This window comes from Hirundo rustica, chromosome 24 (assembly GCF_015227805.2).
Source record: "Hirundo rustica isolate bHirRus1 chromosome 24, bHirRus1.pri.v3, whole genome shotgun sequence".
Classification (NCBI taxonomy): domain Eukaryota; kingdom Metazoa; phylum Chordata; class Aves; order Passeriformes; family Hirundinidae; genus Hirundo; species Hirundo rustica.
Window position 1 is genome coordinate 6127150 of NC_053473.1, and position 27805 is coordinate 6154954.

The 27805-nt window shown below is 60.8% G+C and overlaps 1 protein-coding gene across 3 annotated transcripts; it reads right to left on the reverse strand.

The window, feature by feature from the left end:
• Window positions 1-381: 381 nt before the first annotated feature.
• CDK18 (cyclin dependent kinase 18) lies at window positions 382-27772 on the reverse strand. 3 transcript variants are annotated; one of them, XM_040085744.2, is made up of 16 exons: window positions 27641-27772; window positions 13995-14150; window positions 8982-9130; window positions 8440-8565; window positions 6918-6974; window positions 6577-6691; window positions 6408-6502; window positions 6264-6326; window positions 5741-5864; window positions 5540-5660; window positions 4820-4917; window positions 3880-3985; window positions 3714-3756; window positions 2980-3070; window positions 1949-2026; window positions 382-1703 (listed from the first exon to the last, which is right to left on the reverse strand). In XM_040085744.2, the coding sequence occupies exons 2-16, from the start codon at window positions 14116-14118 to the stop codon at window positions 1669-1671; spliced, it is 1425 nt and encodes a 474-aa protein (XP_039941678.1). In that variant the 5' UTR covers window positions 14119-14150; window positions 27641-27772; the 3' UTR covers window positions 382-1668. The 3 variants fall into 3 exon arrangements, with proteins under 3 accessions (XP_039941678.1, XP_039941680.1, XP_039941679.1); XM_040085746.2 differs by lacking the exon at window positions 27641-27772 and adding an exon at window positions 27560-27633; XM_040085745.2 differs by lacking the exon at window positions 27641-27772 and adding an exon at window positions 26886-27080.
• Window positions 27773-27805: the final 33 nt, after the last annotated feature.

Sequence of the window (27805 nt, forward strand, 5' to 3'; positions counted from 1 at the left end):
TCCCAATCCCAGTCCCAGGTCCCAATCCCAGTGCCAGTCCTGATCCCAGATGCCAATCCCAGTCCCAGGTCCCAATCCCAGTCCCAGGTGCCCACCCCAATCCCAATCCCGGCTCCAGGAGCCCCAGCCCCACCCGGAGGAGCTGATCCTCCGGGAACGCCAAGCCCAAGTGAAGGTGGTGGAGCAGAAGCTCCGTGCCCTGCTCACCCTGCGGGGAGGAGGAGCAGCAGGGGTGGATGGATTTGTCCCGAGAGGAAAATCCCCTCTGGAGCAGCTCAGCGAGCGCTGCCCCGAGCCGGGCCGGCCCAGCCCGGGCGCCCCGAGGCCTTTGGGGGCCGCAGCTCCGCTCGCCGGGGCCGCTCCTGGTGGCCGCGGCTGAGGTTTGGCTCCCGTCCCCTTCCCTGCGGGCCAGCAGCGCTCTGGGCTCGCTGCCGTCGGGGCTCGGAGCCGCGGGGAGCGGGGAGAAGCGTCCCCAGAGCCCCCCGGGATCCCGTCCTGCTCCTTGGGGAGCTGCGGGGATGGGGAAGGGGCCGGGGATCCGCGCTCGGGGCTCGGGACGCGCCGGGATTCGGGAGCAGGGACGGGGGGAGGCCACGGGGAGCTGGGGCTGCTCCGTCCTCAGCGGGATTCGGGAACCGGAGCAGGGAGGGGAAAGGGGAGAGGGGAGGGAAACGCGGGGGGGGGCTGCCCTGGCTCCTGGTGTGCCCCAGGTGTGTCCCCAGGTGTGCCCAGGTATGCCCAGGTGAACCCAAGGTGTACCCAAGGTGTACCCCATGTGTGTCCAAGGTGTGTCCAGGTGTGCCCAGGTGTGCCCAGGTGTGCCCCAGGTGTACCCAAGGTGTACCCCAGGTGTGCCCCAGGTGTACCCCAGGTGTACCCCAGATGTGCTCAGGTGTACCCCAGATGTACCCCAGATGTGTTCAGGTGTACCCTAGGTGTGCCCAGGTGTGCCCCAGGTGTGTCCCAGGTGTGTCCCCAGGTGTGCTCAGGTGTACCCCAGGTGTGCCCCAGGTGTGCCCCAGGTGTGCCCAGGTGTGCCCCAGGTGTGCCCCAGGTGTGTCCCAGGTGTGCCCCAGGTGCTCCCGGGTGTGCCCACGTGTGTCCGAATGTGCTCAGGTGTGCCCCAGGTGTGCCCTGTGTGTGCCCAGGTGTGCCCCAGATGTGCCCCAGGTGTGCTCAGGTGTGCCCCAGGTGCTCCCGGGTGTGCCCACGTGTGTCTGAATGTGCTCAGGTGTGTCCCAGGTGTGCCCCAGGTGTGCCCCAGGTGTGCCCAGGTGTGCCCCAGGTGTGCCCCAGGTGTGTCCCAGGTGTGCCCCAGGTGCTCCCCATGCCAGCCTGGCCCTGGGCTCCCCAAAGAACCAGGGCCTGCAGCGCAGCTCGTGCCAGCAAAGGTGAATTTCCAGCGGCCCCCGCCGGGGCCAAACCCCACAAATCCCCACCCTGAGCCCCCCAAACCCCCCCGGGGCTCCTCCCTGCAGCCGCCCCGGAGCGGGGACAAGGCGGGAACATCGCGGGGGACGAGGCCGCGGGTCCGTGGAGAGCGGCTCCCGGGGGTCCGGGAGCAGCCCCGCGCCCTGGAGCCGGGAATTCCGCCGAGGGTCGGGTGGGAGCCGCTCCTTTCTCCGCGCTTCCGTCTCCACGGCGACGAGGGGAAGGCGAGATCCGGGTTTAAAATATGCTCTGCCTCCTGTTCTTGCCTCGGGCTGGGGAAGGGAGACAGAGACGGGGTCAGGGGGGTTCGGGGGGGGGGCTCTGCGGGGCCCGGGGGTGCTGCGGGAGGAGATTCCCGGCCCTGGAGGAGCCAGCCGCGCCTCGGGATGGCCGGGTGTCGCCCGGGGGGGAGCTGTGGGCTCGGGAGGTAACGGGGAGCAGGTTTGGCTTTTCCTGCCCGGTGCCAGCACGGCGCTGGCAGCAGCTCGGGGAGACCCCGGCCCCCGCCCGGCCCTACCTGAGTGCTGGAAGGCTGAGCCTCGGTGCCCGGGGTCCTTCTGGAGCTGGATCTCCTTCAGGGAGAAGATGGAGGCGTCTGGGCAGAGGGGGCACGCAGAGGGGTCAGCGCTGCCCGAGGGTGGCACCTCCACGCAGCTCTTCCCTCCCTCTCCCACCCCGTCTCATCACACCCGAATTATTGATTATTATTATTATTATTATTATTGTTATTGTTGTTGTTATTATTATTATTATTATTATTACAATTCCTTGCTCCTACTGCAGAGGCACCCCAGAGGGAGCAAAGAGGTGCCCGAGGAGCCCTTTTCCTGCCTTTTTCCAGCCCTTTCCCAGCCCTTTCCCAGCCCTTTTCCAGCCTTTTCCCAGCCCTTTCCCAACCCTTTCCCAGCCCTTTCCCAACCCTTTCCCAGCCCTTTCCCAGCCCTTTTCCAGCCCTTTCCCAGCCCTTTCCCAGCCCTTTCCCAGCCCTTTCCCAGCCTTTCCCAGCCCTTTCCCAGCCTTTTCCCAGCCCTTTCCCAGCCCTTTCCCAGCCTTTCCCAGCCCTTTCCCAGCCTTTCCCAGCCCTTTCCCAGCCTTTTTCCAGCCCTTTCCCAGCCTTTTTCCAGCCTTTTCCCAGCCCTTTCCCAGCCTTTTCCCAGCCCTTTCCCAGCCTTTTTCCAGCCTTTTCCCAGCCCTTTCCCAGCCTTTTCCCAGCCCTTTCCCAGCCCTTTCCCAGCCTTTTCCCAACCCTTTCCCAGCCCTTTCCCAGCCTTTTTCCAGCCCTTTCCCAGCCCTTTCCCAGCCCTTTCCCAGCCTTTTTCCAGCCCTTTCCCAACCCTTTCCCAGCCCTTTCCCAACCCTTTCCCAGCCCTTTCCCAGCCCTTTCCCAGCCCTTTCCCAGCCCTTTCCCAGCCTTTCCCAGCCTTTTTCCAGCCCTTTCCCAACCCTTTCCCAGCCCTTTCCCAGCCCTTTCCCAGCCCTCTCCCAGCCCTTTCCCAGCCCTTTCCCAGCCCTTTCCCAGCCCTTCCGGAGGGGCCGGGCTGCACTCACTGTCAGGCAGGAGGTGCACCCGCTCCCCCAGGCTCCTGAAGTAGGGGTGCTGCAGCGCAGCCTCGGCGGAGATCCGGCCCTTGGCTCTGTACTGCACCGAGCCCCGAGAAACGCCGTGAACGCTCATTTACAGGGCACATCTGGGCACCTCTGCACACTCACACCGCACATCTGGGCCCCCCTGCACACTCACACCTCACATCTGGGCCCCCTCGCACACTCACACCGCACATCTGGGCATGGCTGTGCACTTACACCGCACATCTGGGCATGGCTGTGCACTCACACCTCACATCTGGGCATGGCTGTGCACTTACACCTCACATCTGGGCACCTCTGCACACTCACACCTCACATCTGGCCCCCCCTGCACACTCACACCTCACATCTGGGCACTCTCACACACTCACACCTCACATCTGGGCACCCCTGCACACTCACACCTCACATCTGTGCGCTCTCACACACTCACACCTCACATCTGGGCACTCTCACACACTCACACCTCACATCTGGGCCCCCCTGCACACTCACACCTCACATCTGGGCCCCCCTGCACACTCACACCTCACATCTGGGCCCTCCTGCACACTCACACCTCACATCTGGGCCCCCCCGCACACTCACACCGCCCCTCTGGCCCCCTGCCCGTGCCAGCAGTGCCACCAGCCCGGTGGGTGTCCCTGCCCCGCCGCAGCCGCCCCCTCCCCTGGCCCCCGCCTCCCCTGCCTCACCAGCAGCAGGTTCGTCAGCAGGTCGATGCCGTCCGGGTCCAGCCTGAGAGAGGGGAGACAAATCCAGAGCTGCAGCGTCGCTGCTCCGAGGAGACCGAGAACGGCAGCGAGGGCGAAGGGAGCCCGCGCCGCGCTGCGCCCCTCAGAGCCCCTGCTCCCGGGGTACCTCGGGGCGTGATTGATCAGCGGCTGGGCTCGCTGCTGGCTGAAGTTGTAAGCCTTGAACTCCTCGTTGGACGTTATCCCAGGCCAGGTGTCCTCCGTGGGCGTTCCTGCCAGGGGACAGAGGGAAAGCTGCCCTGGGAACCACGGATCCCATCCCACGGATCCCAATCCCAGGGATCCCAATCCCGGGGATCCCAATCCTGTCCCTGTTCATTCCTGCTCCTCCCAATCGCAGGGATCCCAATCCCAGGGATCCCGATCCCGTCCCCGCTCATTCCCGCTCCTCCCAATCCCAGGGATCCCGATCCCAGGGATCCCGATCCCGTCCCCGTTCATTCCCGCTCCTCCCAATCCCAGGGATCCCAATCCCAGGGATCCCGATCCCGTCCCCGTTCATTCCCGCTCCTCCCTATTGCAGGGATCCCGATCCCAGGGATCCCAATCCCAGGGATCCCAATCCTGTCCCTGTTCATTCTTGCTCCTCCCAATCCCAGGGATCCCGATCCCAGGGATCCCGATCCCGTCCCCGTTCATTCCCGCTCCTCCCAATCCCAGGGATCCCGATCCCGTCCCCGTTCATTCCCGCTCCTCCCTATTGCAGGGATCCCGATCCCAGGGATCCCGATCCCAGGGATCCCAATCCTGTCCCTGTTCATTCCTGCTCCTCCCAATCCCAGGGACCCCAATCCCAGGGATCCCGATCCCGTCCCCGTTCATTCCCGCTCCTCTCCCGTCCCCGTTCATTCCCGCTCCTCCCAATCCCAGGGATCCCGATCCCAGGGATCCCGATCCCGTCCCCGTTCATTCCCGCTCCCCCCAATCCCGGGGATCCCAATCCCGGGGATCCCGATCCCGGGGATCCCGATCCCGCCGCTCCTCGCCCCGCTCCCGCGGGCAGCCGCTGCCCTCGCGTGGGGGCGCGGGCTCAGCGCAGCGCTCACCCAGCAGGCGGAAGATGAGGTGCAGCTCCTCCTTCACCGTGGCGCCGGGGAACATCGGCCGGCCCGTCACCATCTCGAAGTGGATGCACCCGACCCCCCTAAAGCGGGGGACACCCCGGGATTAGCGGGGGACAAACCAGGGGTGGGGCTGATGGAGCCGGGAACGGGCTCCGGGAGAGGGATCGGTGCCCGCCCCGCGGGGATGGCACGGGACGGGGAAAATGGTCTGGGAGAGCCCTGGGGAGATGGAAAACAGGTCTGGGAGAGGTCTGGGGGGATGGAAACTGCACTGGGAGAGATCTGGGGAGATGGAAACTGCACTGGGAGAGATCTGGGGACAGGGAAACTGCACTGGGAGAGATCTGGGGAGATGGAAACTGCACTGGGAGAGATGTGGGGAGATGGAAACTGCACTGGGAGAGATCTGGGGAGATGGAAACTGCACTGGGAGAGATCTGGGGAGATGGAAACTGCCCTGGGAGAGATCTGGGGAGATGGAAACTGCCCTGGGAGAGATCTGGGGAGATGGAAACTGCACTGGGAGAGATCTGAGGAGATGGAAACTGCACTGGGAGAGATCTGAGGAGGTGGAAACTGCCCTGGCAGAACCGCTGCCCTCTGTTGTACCCAGCACCGGGAGGATGAGGATGGAAGCGCCCGAGCCCGTCCTGGAGAGCCCGGGGAGCTCCGGGGCAGCCCCCGGGGAGCTCCGTGCCTCACCACATGTCGATGGGCGTGGAGTACTCGGTGGATCCCAGCAGGACGTCGGGGGGCCGGTACCAGAGCGTCACCACCTCGTTGGAATAGGTTTTTGTCGGGACCGACTTGGCCCTGGCTAACCCTGAGGGAGGAAGGGACGAAGGTCCGGGAGCTGCCGCTTCCTCCCCGCCCTTGCGTCATCCCCGGGGGGGCTTCACCTACCAAAATCAGCCAGCTTGAGCTCCCCTCGCTCGTTGATGAGCAGGTTCTGGGGTTTGAGGTCCCGGTGCAGGATTTTCCTGCCGTGGCAATAAGCCAGGCCGCGGAGCAGCTGGAACATGAAGATCTGCGGGGAGGAGGAGGAGGAGGAGGAGGAGGAAGGGGCTGCATTTAGGACTAAAAATCAAGCTGCCTCGAGGGATCTCGATGTCGTGGGTGTGAAAGACCCCTCGGAGCTGTGTTGGGGAAGTGTCACAAAAGGGGAGCAGCGCAGCGCGCACGGGCGGTGATTTTATTTGGGGTGGCAGCGATTGGGGAAACGCTGGGGGAGCCTCGGGAAGGGAGAAGGCTGTACTGCACCGTGCTGGCACCGGGCAGGAAAAGCCAAACCTGCTCCCCGTTACCTCCCGAGCCCACAGCTCCCCCCCGGGCGACACCCGGCCATCCCGAGAAGAGATCTCCAGCCCCAAGACATCCCCCAAACCAGGAGGAGGCCCAGGGCAGGGGTCCCGGGCTCCCCCCTCACCTTCACGTTGTGCACACTCATCAGGTTCCCGCAGTTCTCCAGGTACTGCTTGAGGTCGTTGTCCTGCAGCGGGACGGACGCGTCAGTCTGTCCTTCCCTTGTCCCCCCCCAGCCCCAAGCCCCCAGAGAAGCCCCCAGACCCACCAGGTACTCGAAGACGAGGGTGAGGGAGCGCTCGGTGTGGATGATGTCGTGCAGGGTGACGATGTTGGCGTGCTTGAGGTTCTTCAGCAGCGACACTGCGGGGACAGCGCGGGGTCAAGCGCACCCAAAACCCCGCCGGGAGCCCGGGGAAAGCCGCTCCCGGCCTCACCTTCCCGGATGGCCGTGCAAGGAGCGCCCTCCTCGTGCTCCAGGCGGATTTCCTTCAGCGCCACCAGGTTCTCCGTCAGCTTGCTGCGGCCCTTGAACACCGTGGCGTAGGTGCCCTGGCAGGGGACAGGGGACACGGGGCGTTTCCCAGGCTGCCACAGCACCGGTGTCCCCAAAACATTCCGAGGGAGGATCATTTGAGGCGACAGCACCGGCTCTGGACTCCACTTTATGCTCTGAGAATTTCTGGATATTGAAGAATTTTTTTTTTTTCCCCTTTGCGCTCTGAGCTGCCCTTTGAATTTCCCTTAATTCCCTACAGGGGTGTCACACACTACTCACCTCCCCCAGTTTGTCCAGTTTCACGTAGGTTTCCAGCTTCCCAAAGCCGATATCCGACTGTGAGAGAGAAGGGAAAACATCGCTGGGGAGGAGGGAACATTGCTGCGCCTCCAGAAGGGTTTCCAGGGACACTGGGCAGGGAAAACTGGGATTTTTTTACTCCATTTGCTGCCCTGAATCCTGGGAAAAGCCGTGTCCTGAGCGGGGGAGTGAAGGTGCTGGAAGGTGCAGCACAGCCCCAGAGCCGCATTCCTCATTCATCAGGGGAGCATGAATATTAACGACACAGCCCCGGCCGGGTTTGCTTTATTGATCAGACAGCACAGGCAGGTAAATTCCAGCTCTCCTTCCCTCCTCCTGAACGGGCACCTCGGATCCCAGGATTCCTCCGAGGCCTGGCTGTGGTACCTGGGCCCCTGAGCACACCTGGTGTCTGCACACGGAGATTTGCGCTCCTCCTCTGTTGGACACAGAGGTTTTGCTCCAATTTCTGCTGCAGCAAAGGAGCTGAGGCGTCAGCACTGAAGCAAAGGATGATTCATTATTTATCCTCATTTGCATTTCCACTGCCAAGAGGCTCCGGCTGAATTTCAGGAGGGTTTTCCTCTCCCGGCTCTGGGAAGGGGCCAGGTGTGCCCAGGGGAGCGGAGGAAGTGGGAACGGCACAGCGGGTGCAGATGGGGCAGGGATGCAGATCTCAGAATCCCAGAATTCCTGAAGCTGGAAAATCCCTCTGGGATCACGGAGTCCGAGCTGTGCCCGGTGCCCACCCTGAGCACTCGGTGCCACCTCCAGGTGACACCTCCAGCCCTGGGCACTCCAAACCTCCCTGGGCACTTCCAGAGCCTGAGCGCCCTTTCCATGAGGAAATTCCTGCTGCCGTCCCCCCTGAGCCTCCCCTGGCACAGCCTGAGGCCGTTCCCTCTCCTCCTGTCCCTGTGCCCTGGCATGAGATCCCAAATCCCCCCGGCTGTCCCCTCCTGTCAGGGAGTTGTGCAGAGCCAGGAATTCCCCCTGAGCCTCCTTTTCTCCAGGCTGAGCCCCTTCCCAGCTCCCTCAGGATTCTCCAGCCCCTTCCCAGCTCCCTCAGGATTCTCCAGCCCCTTCCCAGCTCCCTCAGGATTCTCCAGCCCCTTCCCCAGCTCCCTCAGGATTCTCCAGCCCCTTCCCCAGCTCCCTCAGGATTCTCCAGCCAGGGGACAGGAGCCATTTCCCAGGCTGCCACAGCTCCGGTGTCCCCAAAGCCTCGATAATTTCTGGACACTGAAGATTTTTTCCTGGCTGGGGACGGGCAGGGACATGAGAGGAGCTCAGTGACACCCAGGGGAGCTGGCAGAGCACGACACGACCACAGCTGTGACAGGGGGACACGAGGGGACACGAGGGGACACGAGGGGACACGAGGGGACACAGGCAGGACATGGGGGGACACGGGCGGGACATGGGGGGGACACGAGGGGACACGAGGGGACATGGGGGGGACACGAGGGGACACAGGGACCCTCCGCCCGGTGCCACTCACGAGGGACGCCCTCCGGGACATCCTGCTCAGGGGCTTGGGGATCTCCAGGCTCTCCATCTGCAGCTTCTGCAGGAACTCGGGGGGCAGGCGGATGTCCACGGGCAGCGAGAGGCGCCTGCTGACGTCCTGCAGGGAGGGGACAGGGGACAGCGGTGACAGCGGTGACAGCAGCGCTCCGGGGGCACAGCCCTGCCACAGAGCCGGAGGTGGCACTCCGGGAGTGCCCCGGGCCCTGGCAGCACCGATCCCTGTGTGACACCCAGGGGTGCCCAGGTCCCCCAGCACTGATGTGTGTGACACCCAGGGGTGCCCAGGTTCGATCCCCAGGTGACACCCAGGGGTGCCCAGGTCCCCCACACTGATCCCCAGGTGACACCCAGGGGTGCCCAGGTTTGATCCCTATGTGACACCCAGGGGTGCCCAGGTTCGATCCCCAGGTGACACCCAGGGGTGCCCAGGTTCGATCCCCAGGTGACACCCAGGGGTGCCCAGGTTCGATCCCCAGGTGACACCCAGGGGTGCCCAGGTCCCCCCGCACTCACCTCCATGGAGAAGCGGCGCTGGCCGTGGTTGCGGTAGCGCACGGCGGCCACCGGGGAGTGGCCCTGTCCCTCGGGAGGGGACACGGGGCTGCCGCCTGCCCCCGGGTCCCTGCCCAGCTGCGCCAGCTGCAGCTGCCCCTGAGCCAGGTCTGGGGACGGAAGGAGAGCAGAGTGAGGCGCTGGAGGCGCGGCAGCAGCGACAGCGGCCGTGGGGATCTCTGCTTCCTTCCCTACGTCCCGAGGGAATTGCAGCCTTTTGCTCGGGATTCCCGGATTCCCAAAGCAAACCCTGCCGTGAGGGTCCCTGACGGGGGGAGCTGCCCGCGGCCAGAAACCCCAAATCCCAGCGGGGACACCCCGGCAGCGCAGGGACACCCCGGCAGTGTGGGGACACCCCGGCAGTGTGGGGACATCCCGGCAGTGTGGGGACATCCCGGCAGTGTGGGGACATCGCTGCAGTGCGGGGACACCCCGGCAGTGCAGGGACATCCCGGCAGTGTGGGGACACCCCGGCAGTGCAGGGACATCCCGGCAGTGTGGGGACACCCCGGCAGTGCGGGAACATCCCGGCAGTGCGGGGACACCCCGGCAGTGTGGGGACATCCCGGCAGTGTGGGGACATCGCAGCAGTGTGGGGACACCCCGGCAGTGCGGGGACATCGCGGCAGTGTGGGGACACCCCGGCAGTGTGGGGACACCCCGGCAGTGCGGGGACATCGCAGCAGTGTGGGGACACCCCGGCAGCGTGGGGACATCCCAGCAGTGTGGGGACACCCCGGCAGTGTGGGGACACCCCGGCAGTGTGGGGACATCCCGGCAGTGCGGGGACACCCCGGCAGTGTGGGGACATCCCGGCAGTGTGGGGACACCCCGGCAGTGCGGGGACACCCCGGCAGTGCGGGGACATCGCAGCAGTGTGGGGACACCCCGGCAGCGTGGGGACATCCCAGCAGTGTGGGGACACCCCGGCAGTGTGGGGACACCCCGGCAGTGTGGGGACATCCCGGCAGTGTGGGGACACCCCGGCAGTGCGGGGACACCCCGGCAGCGCCTGGGCTCGGCGCAGGCCACCCCCGGGCAGGAGGATTCCCGGGGAAGCCGCAGGTTCCAGGGGCTGCTCACGAGGAGGCAGCAGCGGACTGGATGTGCTGGGAGCGAGGATGATGCTGGGAGCGAGGATGATGCTGGGAATGAGGATGATGCTGGGAATGAGGATGATGCTGGGAGAGAGGATGATTCTGGAAGTGAGGATGATGCTGGGAATGAGGATGATGCTGGGAATGAGGATGATGCACTGGACGTGCTGGGAGAGAGGATGATTCTGGGAGCGAGGATGATGCTGGGAGCGAAGATGATGCTGGGAATGAGGATGATTCTGGGAGCAAGGATGATGCTGGGAATGAGGATGATGCTGGGAGCAAGGATGATTCTGGGAGCGAGGATGATGCTGGGAGCGAAGATGATGCACTGGACGTGCTGGGAGTGAGGATGATGCTGGGAGCGAGGATGATTCTGGGAGCGAGGATGATGCACTGGACGTGCTGGGGTGCAGGAACGGTCAAGCACCATCCCGTCCCTCCGCAGTGACCACAGCCCTCCAGCCCTTCCCTCAGCTCTGCAGCCACCCTCTAAAATCCCCCCAAAATCCCCCCAAATCCCCCAAACTGCCCTCCCTGCGGGCAGAGCAATCCCCGGGAGCCCAGCTGCGTCCCCGGGGCTGGCAGCCGCGGCCCCCGCCGGGATCCAGGGATGATCTCATGGCCGAGGAGCGGCGAGGGAGGCAGGGCTGGATTTTCACGGGGTGCTGAGCAGGGCCGGGCCTGGCCGCGGTTCGCTCGGCTGACGGATGAGAGGTGGCAGCCAAGCGACCCGGCAGAGGCCGTGGGTTTGTGCCACGGGCAGGCGGGGAGAGGAGAGCTGGGGGCTCCCGGGAGCCCAGGGGGCTGCAGAGGGGATGAAAGGGGGCCAGGGGTTTTGGGAACACGGGCAAAGCCCCTCCTCTGCTCCCTGCCCCTCTCCCTCCATCTGTTTTTACAGGAAATGTCCCCTGATTTAACCACAGGTATGAAAAGAACGGGGATTAATCCAACTGCACCAAATCTTTTTCACTTCCTCCTTTCCCGAGCGAATTGCACTCAAGGGAGCCAAAGGCCATTTAAGGTCTGACTGAGTGGAGCCCGGCGAATCCACTGGAAATGGTATTTGGGGTGGATCTGTGCGGGTTCCCCCAGTGACACCAAGGCTGGGTGAGAGGTTCAGCCCGTCCAAACCAGCAGCTCCGACTGCTCCAGCGGATCAGAATCAACCTCTTTGTCACGTTAGGTGTGAAATCAGAGGAGAATCCACAACCTGGGCGCTCCAGCGGATCCAAAAATGATGGGGAATGCAGGTAAAATCCACGGGAGGCTCGCAGAGGGGTCTGGGGTGCGCTGGGGGCTGCGCCAGCCCTGAGCGAGATTCCCGATCCCAGGGGGCCGGGGTGTCCTCGGGGCTGCAGGACCTGGGTGGGCACCCAGACCGCCAGGGAATTCATCCCACGGGAATTCCGGGGAGCCCTGACACGCGGGGAGAGCGAGGCCGCAGCGCCATCAAAGCCAGGACGTTTAATAAACAGATTTAAACACTGCCCCTGCCAGAACGAGCTTTGATCTCCGAGGAACAGGGCCAGGAGCCTCCCCTGCCTGCCTGACCTAGGGCCTGGAATGGCTCTGTGAGTGTGAGCTCTCCTCTCCAGGCTCTGTGAGTGTGAGCTCTCCTCTCCAGGCTGTGAGTGTGAGCTCTCCTCTCCAGGCTGTGAGTGTGAGCTCTCCTCTCCAGCCTCTGTGAGTGTGAGCTCTCCTCTCCAGCCTCTGTGAGTGTGAGCTCTCCTCTCCAGGCTCTGTGAGTGTGAACTCTCCTCTCCAGGCTCTGTGAGTGTGAGCTCTCCTCTCCAGGCTCTGTGAGTGTGAGCTCTCCTCTCCAGGCTGTGAGTGTGAGCTCTCCTCTCCAGCCTCTGTGAGTGTGAGCTCTCCTCTCCAGGCTGTGAGTGTGAGCTCTCCTCTCCAGGCTGTGAGTGTGAGCTCTCCTCTCCAGGCTGTGAGTGTGAGCTCTCCTCTCCAGCCTCTGTGAGTGTGAGCTCTCCTCTCCAGGCTCTGTGAGTGTGAGCTCTCCTCTCCAGGCTGTGAGTGTGAGCTCTCCTCTCCAGGCTCTGTGAGTGTGAGCTCTCCTCTCCAGGCTCTGTGAGTGTGAGCTCTCCTCTCCAGGCTGTGAGTGTGAGCTCTCCTCTCCAGGCTCTGTGAGTGTGAGCTCTCCTCTCCAGGCTGTGAGTGTGAGCTCTCCTTCCAGGCTGTGAGTGTGAGCTCTCCTCTCCAGGCTCTGTGAGTGTGAGCTCTCCTCTCCAGGCTCTGTGAGTGTGAGCTCTCCTCTCCAGGCTGTGAGTGTGAGCTCTCCTCTCCAGGCTCTGTGAGTGTGAGCTCTCCTCTCCAGGCTGTGAGTGTGAGCTCTCCTCTCCAGCCTCTGTGAGTGTGAGCTCTCCTCTCCCAGCTCTGTGAGTGTGAGCTCTCCTCTCCAGGCTCTGTGAGTGTGAGCTCTCCTCTCCCAGCTCTGTGAGTGTGAGCTCTCCTCTCCAGGCTGTGAGTGTGAGCTCTCTCCAGGCTGTGAGTGTGAGCTCTCCTCTCCAGGCTGTGAGTGTGAGCTCTCCTCTCCAGGCTGTGAGTGTGAGCTCTCCTCTCCAGGCTGTGAGTGTGAGCTCTCCTCTCCAGCCTCTGTGAGTGTAAGCTCTCCTCTCCAGGCTGTGAGTGTGAGCTCTCCTCTCCAGGCTCTGTGAGTGTGAGCTCTCCTCTCCAGGCTCTGTGAGTGTGAGCTCTCCTCTCCAGGCTGTGAGTGTGAGCTCTCCTCTCCAGGCTGTGAGTGTGAGCTCTCCTCTCCCAGCTCTGTGAGTGTGAGCTCTCCTCTCCAGGCTCTGTGAGTGTGAGCTCTCCTCTCCAGGCTGTGAGTGTGAGCTCTCCTCTCCCAGCTCTGTGAGTGTGAGCTCTCCTCTCCAGGCTGTGAGTGTGAGCTCTCCTCTCCCAGCTCTGTGAGTGTGAGCTCTCCTCTCCAGGCTCTGTGAGTGTGAGCTCTCCTCTCCAGGCTGTGAGTGTGAGCTCTCCTCTCCAGGCTCTGTGAGTGTGAGCTCTCCTCTCTGAGGAGAGCCGAGGAGCTGATCCAGGAGAGGAGAACGGAGGAGCTGATCCCGCCTGTCCCTGGAGCAATGCTCACAGTGCCTGAGCTGTCACCAGGAGAGCCAGGATGGCCCCTGGAGCCATGGGGACAGCCCCAGAGATCGCGACGAGAAGCAAAAGGAAATCCTGCAGCCCCGCAGCAGAGCTGTTTTATGGGGCAGAGGAGCAGCACGGGCGCAGCTGCCACCACTGCAGGCTCAGCTCTGCTCCCCACAGCTGGAGCAAAGTCGCTTTGCCCCTCAGCACTCGGATTCTCCACCGGGAAAACGGCGACCGAGTCCTTGGAGAGACCCAAACTCAGCTCCAAACCCGGCCACAAACCCTGCGGGGTCCAAGTCATGGACACACCTGGCCCAGCCTCAGCCTCAGGCTCTGCTCCTCTTCTCTCCTGGCTGCCTCAGGACCAAGCCCAAAAGCCCGGGGGGCGCTGGCAGACGCTGCTCGCCCTTTTTGCCACCCTTTGTTTTGGGGGAAAATCTTCCTGCAGCCCCCAGAGGGGTCCCAGCCCTCTTCAGGGCGGGCAGGAGCAGGTCCCGCACTTCCCACCTTAACCACAGCTCCCCATCCGGCGCAGATTCCAAATTCCATTCCCTCCCGTCGGGCTCTCCTCCCGCCAGGATAAATCTCTCTCCAGCTTCAATGAGGAGGCGTCATCCACCCCCAGGGGCAGGCGGTGGGGAAAACAGCACGGGTCGAGGGGCAGCCGCTCCCCACACACCCCGAGGACGGCTGGGAGGGGATGGAGACGCCTTCGCCCACCCCAGAGCGCCCTGAGCAGCCCCAGCCCCGCTGCGGGGACCCGGGCGCTCCTGACCTTCGTTCCTGTGGTTGTTGAGCTGGTTGAACTGCTCCGTGAACTCCGTCAGCGACTCCTCGATGGTCTCCGTGCGCGGCACCGACAGGGAAAACCTCCTCTTGAAGTTCTTCATCTTGTTCATCTTCCCTGGCGCTGCCGGGGGACGGCGGAGCCCTGCGGGGAAAGGGACGGCAGGCTCGGGGCTGAACGGCACCGGGACGGGGCTGAACGGCACCGGGACCGGGCTGAACGGCACCGGGACGGGGCTGAACGGCACCGGGACGGGGCTGAACGGCACCGGGACCGGGCTGAACGGCACCGGGACGGGGCTGAACGGCACCGGGACCGGGCTGAACGGCACCGGCTCGGGGCTGAACGGCACCGGGACCGGGCTGAACGGCACCGGGACCGGGCTGAACGGCACCGGGACCGGGCTGAACGGCACCGGGACCGGGCTGAACGGCACCGGGACCGGGCTGAACGGCACCGGGACGGGCCCTCAGCGCCAGGGCTGCTGCTCTTCGGGGCTGGGAATGTCCCTGCTCCAATTCACACCCCATAAGTGCTGCTCTTCGGGGCTGGGAATGTCCCTGCTCCAATTCCCACCCCATAACTGCTGCTCTTCGGGGCTGGAAATGTCCCTGCTCCAATTCCCACCCCATAACTGCTGCTCTTTGGGGCTGGAAATGTCCCTGCTCCAATTCCCACCCCATAACTGCTGCTCTTCGGGGTTGGAAATGTCCCGAGCCCAATTCCCACCCCATCCTCGGCTCCTCCCCGACAGGGATTCTCCTTCCCCGACAGGAATTCCCCTGTCCCACGCGGACACGGGTGTCCCAACGCTGGGGTTTGCTGCGTTCCTGGAAGCAAAGCGCCCACAACCTTCATTCCAGGGGGAATGTAGGGTCAGGAAGTGTGGGATTCCAGAGGGAATGTAGGGTCAGGAAGTGTGGGATTCCAGGGGGAATTTAGGGTCCAGGGGGAATGTAGGGTCAGGAAATGTGGGATTCCAGGGGGAATGTAGGGTCGGGAAGTGTGGGATTCCAGGGGAAATGTAGGGTCAGGAAGTGTGGGATTCCAGGGGGAATGTAGGGTCAGGAAATTTGGGATTCCGGGGGGGAATGTAGGGTCGGGAAGTGTGGGGTGCCCCACAGCACCCCGGGTTCCAGGAGCTTCCAGCCGCCTTCCTTGCGGGATAAATAAATCCCTTTTCACAGCTGCTCTCCCCCGGCACGGATTTCAAAGGAACCGCCTCTTGTTTTGTTTTGTTTTGTTTTGTTTTGTTTTGTTTTGTTTGGGGTTTTTTTTCCCCCCCGAAGGAAGCGGCAGCATTTATTGACTTTCCGAGAGAAAGTGACGCTGGGCGCAGCAAAAGCCGCTTTTGGTTTTTATTTTGGTTTTTACGGCCTGGCAGGAGCGGCGGCGATCCCTGGATGCTGCCGGGGATGGGGAGAGGGAGCCCGGTAATTAACAGCAGGCAGGAACACGACGCTGCACGGCGGGACACGAAGGGAGGGAGCAGTTTCACACGGCAGCGAGGAATTCAGGCATCGACGGGCAAAAAAAAAATAAAATAAAATAAATAAAAAATGAAATCACCCTGTTTGGAAGGCGGCCAGAGGCCGGGATTAAAGCCAGCAGGGAGAGCGATCCGCCTTTACTGGAACAGGGCTGGAGAGAAAATACCCGGCTGAAACACTTCAAAGAGCCCCGGAGCTGAACCCCGGCAGGGAAGGGGTCGGGACGAGGAGTTAACGATCCTGTAAATGCTGCCCTGGAGGCTCCTCGGGGAGCTGCTCCCTGCTCCCGCAGGCATTCCTGCCGGGAATGGGGCTCGCCTGCCTTCCTGCAGCTTTCCCTGCTCGGGAATTCCTGAGCCAGGTATTTTCGGCATGGCCAGAGGATGGAACTGTCCCCTCCCTCCTTCACCAAAGCTGCCCAGCACCAATGATTGCCTCTCAAAAATGAAAAATTTTCAGGGTTTTTTGGTTTTTTTTTTTCTTACCATTTCCCCACACTCCTGCCTCCATTTCCCAGCCGAAAGAGAGGAAAAGTTCCCTCCTTTTAAAACCCTTTTAAATTTTTTTTTTTTTAATTACAATTTTGAATCCCCGGGGGAGATTACCAGTTGTGTTTACACGGCAAACCCAGCAGCGCGATTCAGCGCCCGGTGCTCCCGGCTGTTACGCGGCATCGATTCACTGCTGCCAGGCCCCCGAGGAATGGGGAATTCTGCTCCTCGGGGAGCTTTTTATTTGCTCAGCAAACACAGGCGATCCTGCAACGCTGCCTGTGGCTACGGGGCCAAGCCCCCGCGGCTGGAACCGGCCCTGGGCGCAGGGACACAGAGCCGGAGGCAGCAGAAGCTCCCAGCGATGCCTGGAGATTTATCTTTTATGATTTTCAGGCTCTGAGCTCACATTTGGAGTCAGTCAGCTCTGCACAGAGCAGGGACACAAAGCAAATCCTTTTTCCAGATTGGGACCAACAATTACAACTCTCAGCCCAAAAGCACAAACCAGGGTGGCTGGAGGGAGGAGCAGGAGGGATGGGACCTCACAACCTGGAGCTGGAATTGGGCAATTAAACCCCAAATGCAGGAGTCAATCCAGCCTCACACTGCAACTCCTCGCTGCAGTTCCTCGCTGCAGTTCCTCATTGCATATCCTTGCTGCAATTCCTCGCTGCAATTCCTCACACTGCAATTCCTCACACTGCAAATCCTCACTGCAATTCCTCACACTGCAATTCCTCACACTGCAATTCCTCACACTGCAATTCCTCGCTGCAATTCCTCGCTGCAATTCCTCACACTGCAATTCCTCACACTGCAATTCCTCGCTGCAATTCCTCACTGCAATTCCTCGCTGCAATTCCTCACTGCAATTCCTCGCTGCAATTCCTCGCTGCAATTCCTCGCTGCAATTCCTCGCCCTCCCGTGCTGCTGCCTTCCATGATCACAGCAAACACAGAAACGTGGCTGTGGCCTCCGTGTGTCCGGAGGAGTTGGGAGGGGATTCCATCTTCATCCCAATTTTGGAGCTGGGAGGAGGCTCGGGAGGACAAACGATCTCCCAGGAAATGCCTGGGGCTGGCTGCCGCTCTTGGAATGCCACAGGGATAAATCAGGAACCATGGACACGAACCCTCCTCCCCTCCCTCTCGGCTGGTTTGAATTCCCTTGGGATGAGGGACCCTGGGCTGGCGGTCTCCAGCCCCTGGCACAGCAGCGTTCCCACCCCTCCTCTGTGGAATTCCTGTTCCCATCCCTCCACTGCAGAATTCCCATCCCCATCCCTCCACTGCAGAATTCCTGATGCCATTCCTCCTCTGCAGAATTCCCATTCCCATTCCTTCTCTGCAGACCCCTCTGCTGTGGAATTCCAGTTCCCACCCCTCCACTGCAGAATTCCCTTTCCCACCCCTCCTCTGCAGAATTCCCATCCCCATCCCTCCACTGCAGAATTCCAACCGGGAATCTGTTAGCAGACAGTGGCACGGGCGAAGCCACGTTCCGAGAGCCGGGAGAACACGGTGCCAGCCTGGGAAAGGCGGATCCATGGAAAAGCTCCCTGCCAGTTCGCCCACAGACCCGGGGAAGCACCGAAGCGAGCGGGCTGGGAGAGATCTTCGAGCTCATCCCATTTTCACGGGCACCTTCCACCGTCCCGGGCTGCTCCAAGCTGCCCTCGGACACCTCCAGGGGTGGGATCCCGACCTGTGCCGGCCCAGGGATGGGAAGGGATCCAGCCTTTTGCTGGATGCACGTTCCCACTCGGCTTTGGCGCTGACAATGAGCCCAGTAACGGGAGCACACAAAGGATCTTTGTTCCGCCCCGGGATATTTCGCCTCTCTCCGTGCCCTCGGCGCTCCCTCGGCTCCTGGTGAGCTCGGGGCAGCTCGGAGCAAGGCATCCCAATGCCAGCCATTATTCCAGCAGCCCGGAACACTGGGCACTTATTCCCTAACCTGGGAGAAGCGGCCAGCGTTCAGCTGCGGCGACAATGGGGCCACTGCGGGCCGCTCTGGCCACCGCGGGGCCGGGGCCGTGTCAGCCCTTCCCTGGTACCTCCAGCACCCCCAGGGCAGGAGCAGCCTGGATTCCGAGGATTCCCAGGGTTCTCAGGATTCTCAGGATGATTCTGAGGATCCCTCTCATCACCCACACCTCACGCTCGGGGTGTGTCCGGTCTGCTGCCCTATTAAAGTTGTTTTCTTTCCTCTTTTTCCTTTTTTTTTTTAATTTTTCCCCTTTTTCAATTAGGTTTTCCTTCCTTCCCCAGCTCACACGGAGCTCCCAGAGCTGCAGGCTCGCCTGTAAGCCAAGAGTTCACGGAAAACCGGGATTCACTTTCCCTGCGGTGATCAGGAGAGGTTTCCCACGCTCTGCTGAACAGAAAACACCGGAATTTTCCTCCTGTGACCCAAGGCCTCCTCCTGGCACAGGGGAACGAGGCTGGAAGGAGGTTTGGGTGCAGAAGGATAATGGGGAAAGGAATTTCGGAGCTGCAGGGAGGGAGCTGGGTTTGACCTGGGGGTGTGACACAGCAGGGAACAGCTGAGCACAGGGATCCCGGCTCCCCTTTCCAAAGAGATATTTACAGAGCCAGGAATGACTTCCTGGACACCCGAGAGCCCCGAGGAATTCGGGAAATGCAGCCACCTCTGGCACACGGAGGAGGAGGAGGGGGACAAAGACCAGCACACAAACAAACGGTGGAGAGAAGAACGGCGAGCCAGATCCTCGGGAAAACCCTCACCAGATCCTCAGGAAAACCCTCACCAGATCCTTGGGAAAACCCTCACCAGATCCTCGGGAAAACCCTCGCCAGATCCTCGGGAAAACCTTCACCAGATCCTCGGGAAAACCTTCACCAGATCCTCGGGAAAACCCTCACCGGATCCTTGGGAAAACCTTCACCAGATCCTCGGGAAAACCCTCACCAGTTCCTTGGGAAAACCTTCACCAGATCCTCGGGAAAACCCTCACCAGATCCTCGGGAAAACCCTCACCGGATCCTTGGGAAAACCTTCACCAGATCCTTGGGAAACCCCTCACCAGATCCTTGGGAAACCCCTCACCAGATCCTTGGGAAAACCTTCACCAGATCCTTGGGAAAACCTTCACCAGATCCTCGGGAAAACCTTCACCAGATCCTCGGGAAAACCTTCACCAGATCCTCGGGAAAACCTTCACCAGATCCTCAGGAAAACCCTCACCGGAGGGATCCCGGCCTCAAAGGCTCTTGACAGGATTGAATTCCCCAGAAAAAAAACCACGGAAGGGCTGGAATCCAAACAAAACCCCACGCTTCTGTGGAGCAGCAGCACCACGAGCTCTCGGAGCAATTAAGAGCTCGGCTCCTTGCCATGGATTTTCGAGGAGACTGGGAATGCTTTGCCTCGCTCTGCCCTGACAAAAGAGCTTGGGGGGAAAAAAAATAATAAATAAACCCTGCAATCTCTGCCTGTTTTGCTCCTCGGCCTGGAGACACCTGGATTTCCAGGTCCTGGCAGCGGGAGGAAGAGCTGGAGTGACTCCACGCGGGATTCGGGCTCCCTCCTCTCCCGGCAGGATCCCAGCTCTGCTCCAGCCAGCCCCAAACCGCCCTGGGACGGATTTTCCTGCAGAGCAGGGATGGAATTTCAAGGGAAGGTGCTCCCGACCTCCTGTCCCCACTCCCGCCGCTCCCAGCCCCTGCCCGGCTCCCCGCAGGACAAAGCTCTGGAGCAGCAGCGGCATTAAAGGCACCAAAATCCCCCCTGGGCTGCGTGAAGGGTTTGAAATGGGTTTTATTTAAAGCCCTGCCAGGGCCACGTGCTTGGGAGGGAGGCAGAGAACGCTGCCAGGCTCCTGCCCTGCCAAGGATTGAACCTTAAACCGCTCCTGCAGCCATCCCTGGAGGGCCCCGAGCACGCCTGGGGATGTTTCCCCCCCGGGATGGGAGCGGAGATGAAAAGCTGCCCAAAGGATGAATTAAATTCATGAAACCCAGAGCGCAGCGAGACAGGAGCTGCTTGGTTCAGATCAGCACATCCTGGAGAGGGTTTTACACCTCAGGGCTGGGATCCAGCTAATACCAAAAAAGAGACACAGAAAAAAAAATTAACTTAAAAAAAAAAAATTACATCTCCACTTCTCCTCCTAATTAGCACTTTTTATCAATCATACTAATTTCCCCAAACCTACAAAAACACACGCACCTCTAGAAAAACAAACTTTTCTAAACGTCCTTCCACAGCCGCCCCTGAAAACCTGGGAACGAAAATCCGCTGTGGTGTCACCTCCTGGCTGAGATTATCTCCGATTTCACTTCCGAGCCAAGAAAAAGGCGCGAGAGCCGAGACAGGGCCCGGGTGCAATAAACGGATTATTGCTGCCCGGCTCCCATCCCCTTCCCGGGGGAAATGTTCCGTCTGGGGGCTGTCCGGGAGTGTTTGGATAAACCTTGCTCCTCGTTAAAGTGTAAATGCCATCTGTGCCACCCTGCCAAGGGCAGCCCCGCGTCCCCGGGAAAGAGCAAACGCCTGGGCGGGGGTTGGAAATCAGGAACCGATCCCTTTTTGCATTTTTTTTTTGTGGGGTTTTTAAAGATTTTTTTTTTCTTTTTCGTTTCGCTCCAAACCCAGCTCCTCTCCGTGCTCTGGAGCCGTCCCCGGTGAAGGTCCCAGCGTCCTTGACAAAGCCGGAGTGGTTCCTGCAGGAGCCTTGGGGAGATAACAGCGCCCGGAGCGGGATAAACGGAGGGAGGGAGCGCAGGGAGAGAGGGAGAGGAACATCCCCCGGGAAAACTCATGGCTCGGAAACTCCTCGAGGCCTTGGGCGCTGTCAGGAGGAGAGAGGCGCCGGCCCGCGCCTGCTGTGCGTCAAGGAGGGGTCAAATAACGGAAATAAATTCAAATATTGCGCTTTTCCCCCCACTCCGGATGGGAACATGGAGGAATTCCCCCGTGGTTTTCACGGGAGTGGGGGAAAATCCCGGCTCAAAGCAGGGATGGCAGCGAGCAAAGCCCATCCAAGCGCGCCCAATCCCGCTCTCCTGCCTCCCAGCTGATAAGGAGAGGCTGGAGATAAGGCAGGATTATAACCCCGAGGAGATGAGGGGCTCTCCCAGCAGGGCCCCCCCGTCCCCGGTGCTCCCAGCTGAGATCTGGTTCAGCGCTGGTGCCAGGCGGCCCGGCCCGCCACGCTACGATAGCGCAATTAGCGGCACAATTAACGATTAATCGGGGGGGATCGGCAGGGATTAAGCGCTTGTGCTGCTGATGGTGATTTATAAAAACGCTCCTTCCCCCTCGGATGCTCTGACTGGAACTCAGATGCCCCGCTCGGGCTTTTTGGGGGCGATTTCCCGAGGAAAGGGTTCTGCCCATCGCCCGTGGGGCTGCAGCTGGCATTTGGGGGAACCCAGGACAGCCCAGGAGGGCTCTGTGGGACAGGGAGGGGACAGGGACAGGGATGGGACAGGGAGGGGACAGGGACAGGGATGACACAGGGACAGGACAGGGGTGGGAGAGCAACAGGACAGGGATGGGAAAGTGAAGGGACAGCAATGGGAGATTGATAGGACAGAGATGGGACAGCTCCCGCTGCTCCTGCTCTTCCCAGGGCTGTTGGGAGTCTCTGCTGAGGCAGGAGGGTGTGAGCGTGGTGCTGGGTGTGAGGATGGTTCTGGATGTGAGGATGGTTCTGGATGTGAGGATGGTTCTGGGTGTGAGGATTGTGCTGGATGTCAGGATGGTGCTGGGTGTGAGGATGGTGCTGGGTGTGAGGACGGTTCTGGGTGTGAGGATGGTGCTGGGTGTGAGGATGGTTCTGGATGTCAGGATGGTGCTGGGTGTGATCGTGGTGCTGGGTGTGAGGATGGTGCTAGGTGTGAGGATAGGTTGGGTGTGAGGATGGTTCTGGATGTGAGGATGGTGCTGGGTGTGAGGATGGTGCTGGGTGTGAGGATGGTTCTGGATGTGAGGATGGTGCTGGGTGTCAGGATGGTGCTGGGTGTGAGGATGGTGCTGAGGAGATCTGTTGAATTCCAGGAGCGGTTTGTGCACACAGAGTCTGCCCCTGCATTTTAATTTGCACAAGACACAAACCAAACCCTGGGTATAACCAAAAAGAGCAGCAAAGCCTCCAGCTCTGCCTCCTCCTCCTCCTCAGAGTCCCCAGGCACACCAAGACCATTTCCTTGGTCCTGCTGTTGACAGATCACGGATCTACCGGAGATCCCCTGAGGATCCCTCTGGATCTGCTTCTGCTCCAGCACAGGCTTGGTCCATAAACCTAAAAGCTTTTCCACCCAATAATTCCACTCATAGACGGCATAAATCCAAGCTCCAGGTGATGCTCCATGCTGGAACGCAGGGGGAAAAAAATCCCCAGAGCGCTGAATTTATATTCCTGGGGTGTTCCCGAGCGCAGGATCGAGGCTCCCGTTCACAAACCTTGTCAGATTTAGCAACTAAAAAAAGCCACGGCTCCAGGAGTGGGAAGTGCTGGGAGCAACAGGAGAGAGGGAAAAGCTGGGGGGTGTTTGCAGGATAAATCCCCCCTCACAGGATCAGGAATCCCAGCAAATTAACGCTGCACGAATAATTAAATAGAAAAGGAAGCGTTAAAATCAAAATGGGGAAAGAGCAGAAATAAATGGAACGCTGGGAATGTTTCCCTGCTTCCCCCACCCCCAAAAAAGGCACTTTTTGATTTCTTCGGAGGTTTCGGTGTTTACGGTCGGCTTCGGCAGCCTCTCCTTTTAAATGGAGCGATTCAGGGCAAAATCACCACAAAAAACTGGTCAAAGGCAGCGCCCTGCCCCACTCCAGCTGGGAAAATCCGGGTGGTTTTAAAGGAAATGGCTGAGGATTTCAGGGACTGGGGAAGAAAGAGAGGGAGAGGGTTCAGCAATAAAAACACCGAAAAGCTGCCCAAAAGATGAATTAAATTCATAAAACCCAGAGCACAGCGAGACAGGAGCTGTTTGATTCAGATCAGCACATCCTGGAGAGAGTTTTAGGCCTCGGGTTTGAGATCCAGGGCCAGCGGTAATGGGATTTTCCTAAGGCCAGGAATAAACTCCGTGCCTCAGTTTCCCAGCTGATAAATGAGGATGCCAAGGGATGTGGGTGCCAGGGCGGAACGTTTGGGCATTGCCAATAAAACTAATAAGGGGGGGGGGGGGGGGGAAATAAAATAAAATAAAATAAAATAAAATAAAATAAAATAAAATAAAATAAAATAAAATAAAATAAAATAAAATAAAATAAATAAAATAAAATAAATAAAATAAAATAAAATAAAATAAAATAAAAACAAAACTAAACAAAAAAAACCTAACAAAATGATTGACTGAAAATGCCATTAATTGGAGCGTCCTCATTAGCAGCGTCCTTGCGGGTGCCCACAGGAGCTCTCCCTTCCCGGGCACCCAGGAAAGGGCAGGGATTCGATTCCAGCCCCAGCCCGTCCTGTTCGCCCCCTGTGCATCGCAGCGGCAGCTCAGGTGACCCAGGTGTCCCAGCAGAGGTGACAGCGGCCGGGCTCTGACAGCTCTGCGCCGGGAATTCGCAGCTGAATTCCTGATTTTTGTTGTGGCGGCGCCTGCAAGCCCCCGGGGATGGGGGGCGAGAAATGAGGAATTGTCTCTGGTTTAAACCCGCACGGGGAGAGGAAAGGGAAGCAAAGCCAGCTGAGATCCCCGAAATGTCGCACCCGAGCTGCTCCTGGACCCCAACGAGCGGCAATCCTCGCAGACAGCAGCTCAAACATCCCCCCGCGAGCACTCCCCGAGTTATTTCTGCCCCCAGCACCGCGGGGGTGGCAGAAAACGGGGGGAAAAGGCACAGCCAAAGGCAGAATTGCCGGCGCTGGCAGCGGGATCCAAGGGGAGCGCCTGGAGCGTCCTGCAGCTCCCCGAGCTGCGTTCCCGCAGGTCCTGCCCGCACCCGGAGCTGCACTCTGCCCGCCGAGCTCCCGCAGCAGCCCAGCTGCTGCTCAGGTGAGGGAAGGAACGCCCGGAATTCCGGCAGGGATCAGCGCAGCAGGAAGGGATGGGGAAAATTCCCGGTCGGGAGTTGTGAGAATCCAGCCGGAGCTGCGGTGGCTTGGAGCTCATCCCTAAAGCAGCAGGGGCGAGCCCCAGCCCTCTGCCGGGGCTCCCCGAGCTGCTCCCGTGGCTCCAAAATTATCCAGCAGCTTCTCCTCCAGGCAGAAGAGAGACAGGAGGCAGGGGTTGGGAGAGACCGAGCAAACGTGAGCTCCACAAAACGCTGCCTCGGAAAGAGCCCTCGGCTGGGAGAGGGCAAAAGATGCTGGGGCTGATTACAGAGTGAAGTTAATTGTTCACCAGATTGGGATCTGGGCCACATCCATCAACGGGCTGCTGCTTCCTGCCATCAGGTTTCCCCGGACAAACAGCAGGAGCCAGGGGATTTGGAGGAGAGCAAAGGCAGCAGGGCAAAGCTCTGCCCGGACAGGGTTCACTGCCAGCCGAGGGCCTTCCCAAACAGAGCTAAAACAGAGCCCAAACAGAGCCAAAACAGAGCCAAAACTGAGCCCAAACTGAGCCTGAACAGAGCTCAAACTGAGCCCAAACAGAGCCCGAACTGAGCTCAAACTGAGCCTGAACAGAGCTTAAACAGAGCCTGAACAGAGCCAAAACAGAGCCAAAACAGAGCCAAAACAGAGCCAAAACTGAGCTCAAACAGAGCCTGAACAGAGCTCAAACTGAGCCTGAACAGAGCCCAAACTGAGCCCAAACTGAGCTCAAACTGAGCTCAAAATGAGCCCAAACTGAGCTCAAACAGAGCCTGAACAGAGCTCAAACAGAGCCCGAACAGAGCCAAAACAGAACCAAAACTGAGCCCAAACTGAGCTCAAACTGAGCTCAAAATGAGCCCAAACTGAGCTCAAACAGAGCCTGAACAGAGCTCAAACAGAACCTGAACAGAGCCAAAACAGAACCAAAACTGAGCCCAAACTGAGCTCAAACTGAGCTCAAACAGCTCAGAGCCCAAACTGAGCCCAAACTGAGCTCAAACAGAGCTCAAACAGAGCCTGAACAGAGCCAAAACAGAGCCAAAACTGAGCCCAAACAGCTCAAACAGAGCCCAAACTGGGCTCAAACAGAGCCCAAACCGAGCCCTCCTCAAGCCGAGCCCTCCTGAAGCCGAGCCCTCCTCAAGCCGAGCCCTCCCATCGCTTTCCTGCCTGCAGAGTCAAACCCAGCCCAGCTGAGCCGAGCTTTCGGGGTGTCAGCACACGAATTACACAGAGAAGGACTGGCTCCAGGCTTGGGAGCTCCTCTGAGCCGAGCCAAGCCCCGCTGCCCTGCTGCCTGCAGGAGCTGCCTCAACGTCCCTGAGGATGGAAGGGGAATCTGGGAGGCTCCTACTGAGCGTGAGCCTTCTTGGAAACTCTTACTCCTCTTGGACATGACCCCGAGCGCACGGATCCCAGCTCCTCTGCAGATTCTCGGCTCTCCTGGCCCAAGCCTCAGCTCTGTGGAAGCCAGAGGAATGTCCCGGGGTTTACAGGGACTGACCGAACGCTCATCTCTCTCCAGAAGGCCGAGGGGGTGATGGTCTCGGCAGAAACTGCAGCGTGGAAGTTTTAATGCACCCAGGATTCAGCCTGACCCCAGGGTGGTGGGACAGGGAGAACGGGGGGATCCCCACGGATCTGGGGGATGAAAACTCCCTGAGCTCCCCGCAGCGCCCTGAGCCCTTCTGCCTCCGTGTTTTACCCCGTGCAAAACGCAGCTGCTCTCACCCGCCCGCTCTGGGCCCAGCGCCGGCCAGGGAAGGCAAAAGCTGTCCCCTGCTGCACCCTCTGCACCCCAGCCTGTCCCCAAGGGACGAGAGACGCTGGCGAGGAGGGATGCAGCAGCTCAAGATCCCAAGCAGCTCGTTTGGAAGCCAACAGAAAGCAGCCGACTGCGCTTGAGCCACCCGTAAGCACGGATGCGTGACACCGTCCCTCCCCTCTGTCACCCTGTCCCCTGGGAAGGGCCCTCAAAGGGAGGGGGTGGCAGAGCTCCCCACCCCTGCCAGCGCCCCGAAGCTCTGCGGAGCTCAGGGGGCAAAGCCCCGAGACGGAAGCAAGGTCAGGAGTTAACAGAGGGGGGAACTCGGACGTGGGGACGCGGCGGTGACGTGGCCAAGGCCGCGGACAGGGGAGAGAGATCTCCAGGGCCCTGATGAGTTGTAATTTTTTCTCTCTCCATCCCAGCAGCATGAGAGAGGAGGAACTCCCAGGATTGCTGGCGAGGTTGTTCCACTACTCATTTTTTAACTGCTCCCACTTGGACAGGGTACTGATATTTTCCAGCGCGAGCGAGTAAAGCCTGGGAATCTGGGAACAAATCTGCGAGCCCTGCCTGGAGCACGGACACCAAAACTTGTTCAGAAATCTTCTGGCGTGACAGAGAGCCCGAAAACCACCAAACTCTGAGCTGGGTGCCGGACACAGCGAGGAAGCTCCATGGATGGGGTGAGCCAGGTGCCCTCCTGTTCCTGCCTCTTCCTTCTGGGACCCTTGGACACCCCCTCCCACCTTTTTCCAGGGTGGAAAGGATTCTCCACCCCACAAACACACTGAGATCTCCGTGCGTGACTGCTGGCACGATGCCCGTTATCTAAGGGCCGGATTCCCAGAGGGAATCTCCTCAGGAGCACGGGAACTGCTTTCCACGGCCTCTGTCACATTCCTGGAGGGAATCTCCTCAGGATCATGGGAACCGCTTTCCACGGCCTCTGTCACAGCCTCGTGAGGCTGGAGAGCAGGACTCTGCTTGCATCCACCACATCCACGCCCCAAACCCCCGCCCCACACCGCCGAGGAGGGAATCAATCAATTCACTCTGGTCCCTCGCTGGTCCCCGCCCGGCGGCTCCTGCCCTTTCACACATCTCACCCGGAGGCTCCAGCTTTCCGCCTGACGCTTGTCCGAAGCTTTCCCCCCTTCAGGCACCTTCTCCAAGCCCCGCTCACGCACCACGCATCGCACAGCAGCGCAAAACCCAGCACAGAACCCAGCGCCAGCAGCCCCAGGCCTGACCCCGATTCCTCTCCTCCCCCCGGAGCCGCCGCCGCCGCTGTGCCAACACGCTCCGGTTGTTTTCGGGGAGGAGGAGGAGGCTGTTAAAGCTCTTCAGGCCGGCCTGGCACCGAGCGCGGCTCTCCAGGGGCTGTCCGGGGACAAGCAGGGGGGGGGCACATTCCGGGGCACACCCCCGGGGACTTGTCACAGCAACAGGCAGCGCCGGAGAGGGGCAGCTGATGGTGACAGCCGCCCGAAACCGCAGCGCCGGGGGGAATGCCGAGCTGCCAGCCCGGGGCAGGGCTCGCCTCCCGGGGCAGGGACCCGCCGGACGCACCCTGGTGTCACCCCCGCGCACTTCCACACCGGCAGGGCACCCCCAGGCCCCTCACAGCGGGACCCACGCCAGGGCTGCCCGTCAAAAATCAAACGCCGGGGCGGACCCGGGCTCCCTAGCACAGGTTCGGGGCCAAACACGCGCAGGGATCTCCCGCACCCGGGAACGCCGAGGTCCAAACCCGCAGCGAGCTGAACCCTCCCTGCCGTACCTCCAACTTCAGCTCTCCCCTCCCTTCCTCCGGCACTTTTCCGGCGCCCCCGGCCCTCGGCGGGGTCACCCCGGCACTCACCGAGCAGGTCTCGCTCTCCCTTCTGCCGCGTCCCTTCCTCCTTCCTGCGGGGCAGAGCGGGGGCGGCGCTGCGGGAGCCGCTGGGGAGCGGGGCCGGGCTGCGAGCGGAGCGGAGCGGGGCTGGCACCGGCACCGGCACCGGCACCGGCACCGGCACCGGGGAGC

What these genes read in the sequence shown, in the direction of transcription:
- CDK18 (XM_040085744.2), bottom strand. Translation starts at nt 14,118, where the DNA reads ATGAACAAGATGAAGAACTTCAAGAGGAGGTTTTCCCTGTCGGTGCCG. An exon ending in CAACAACCACAGGAACGAAG is followed by an intron (nt 9,131 to 13,994) that starts GTCAGGAGCGCC and finishes TTCCGTCCCCAG; the next exon opens with ACCTGGCTCAGGGGCAGCTG. An exon ending in TTGCACGGCCATCCGGGAAG is followed by an intron (nt 6,503 to 6,576) that starts GTGAGGCCGGGA and finishes CTGTCCCCGCAG; the next exon opens with TGTCGCTGCTGAAGAACCTC.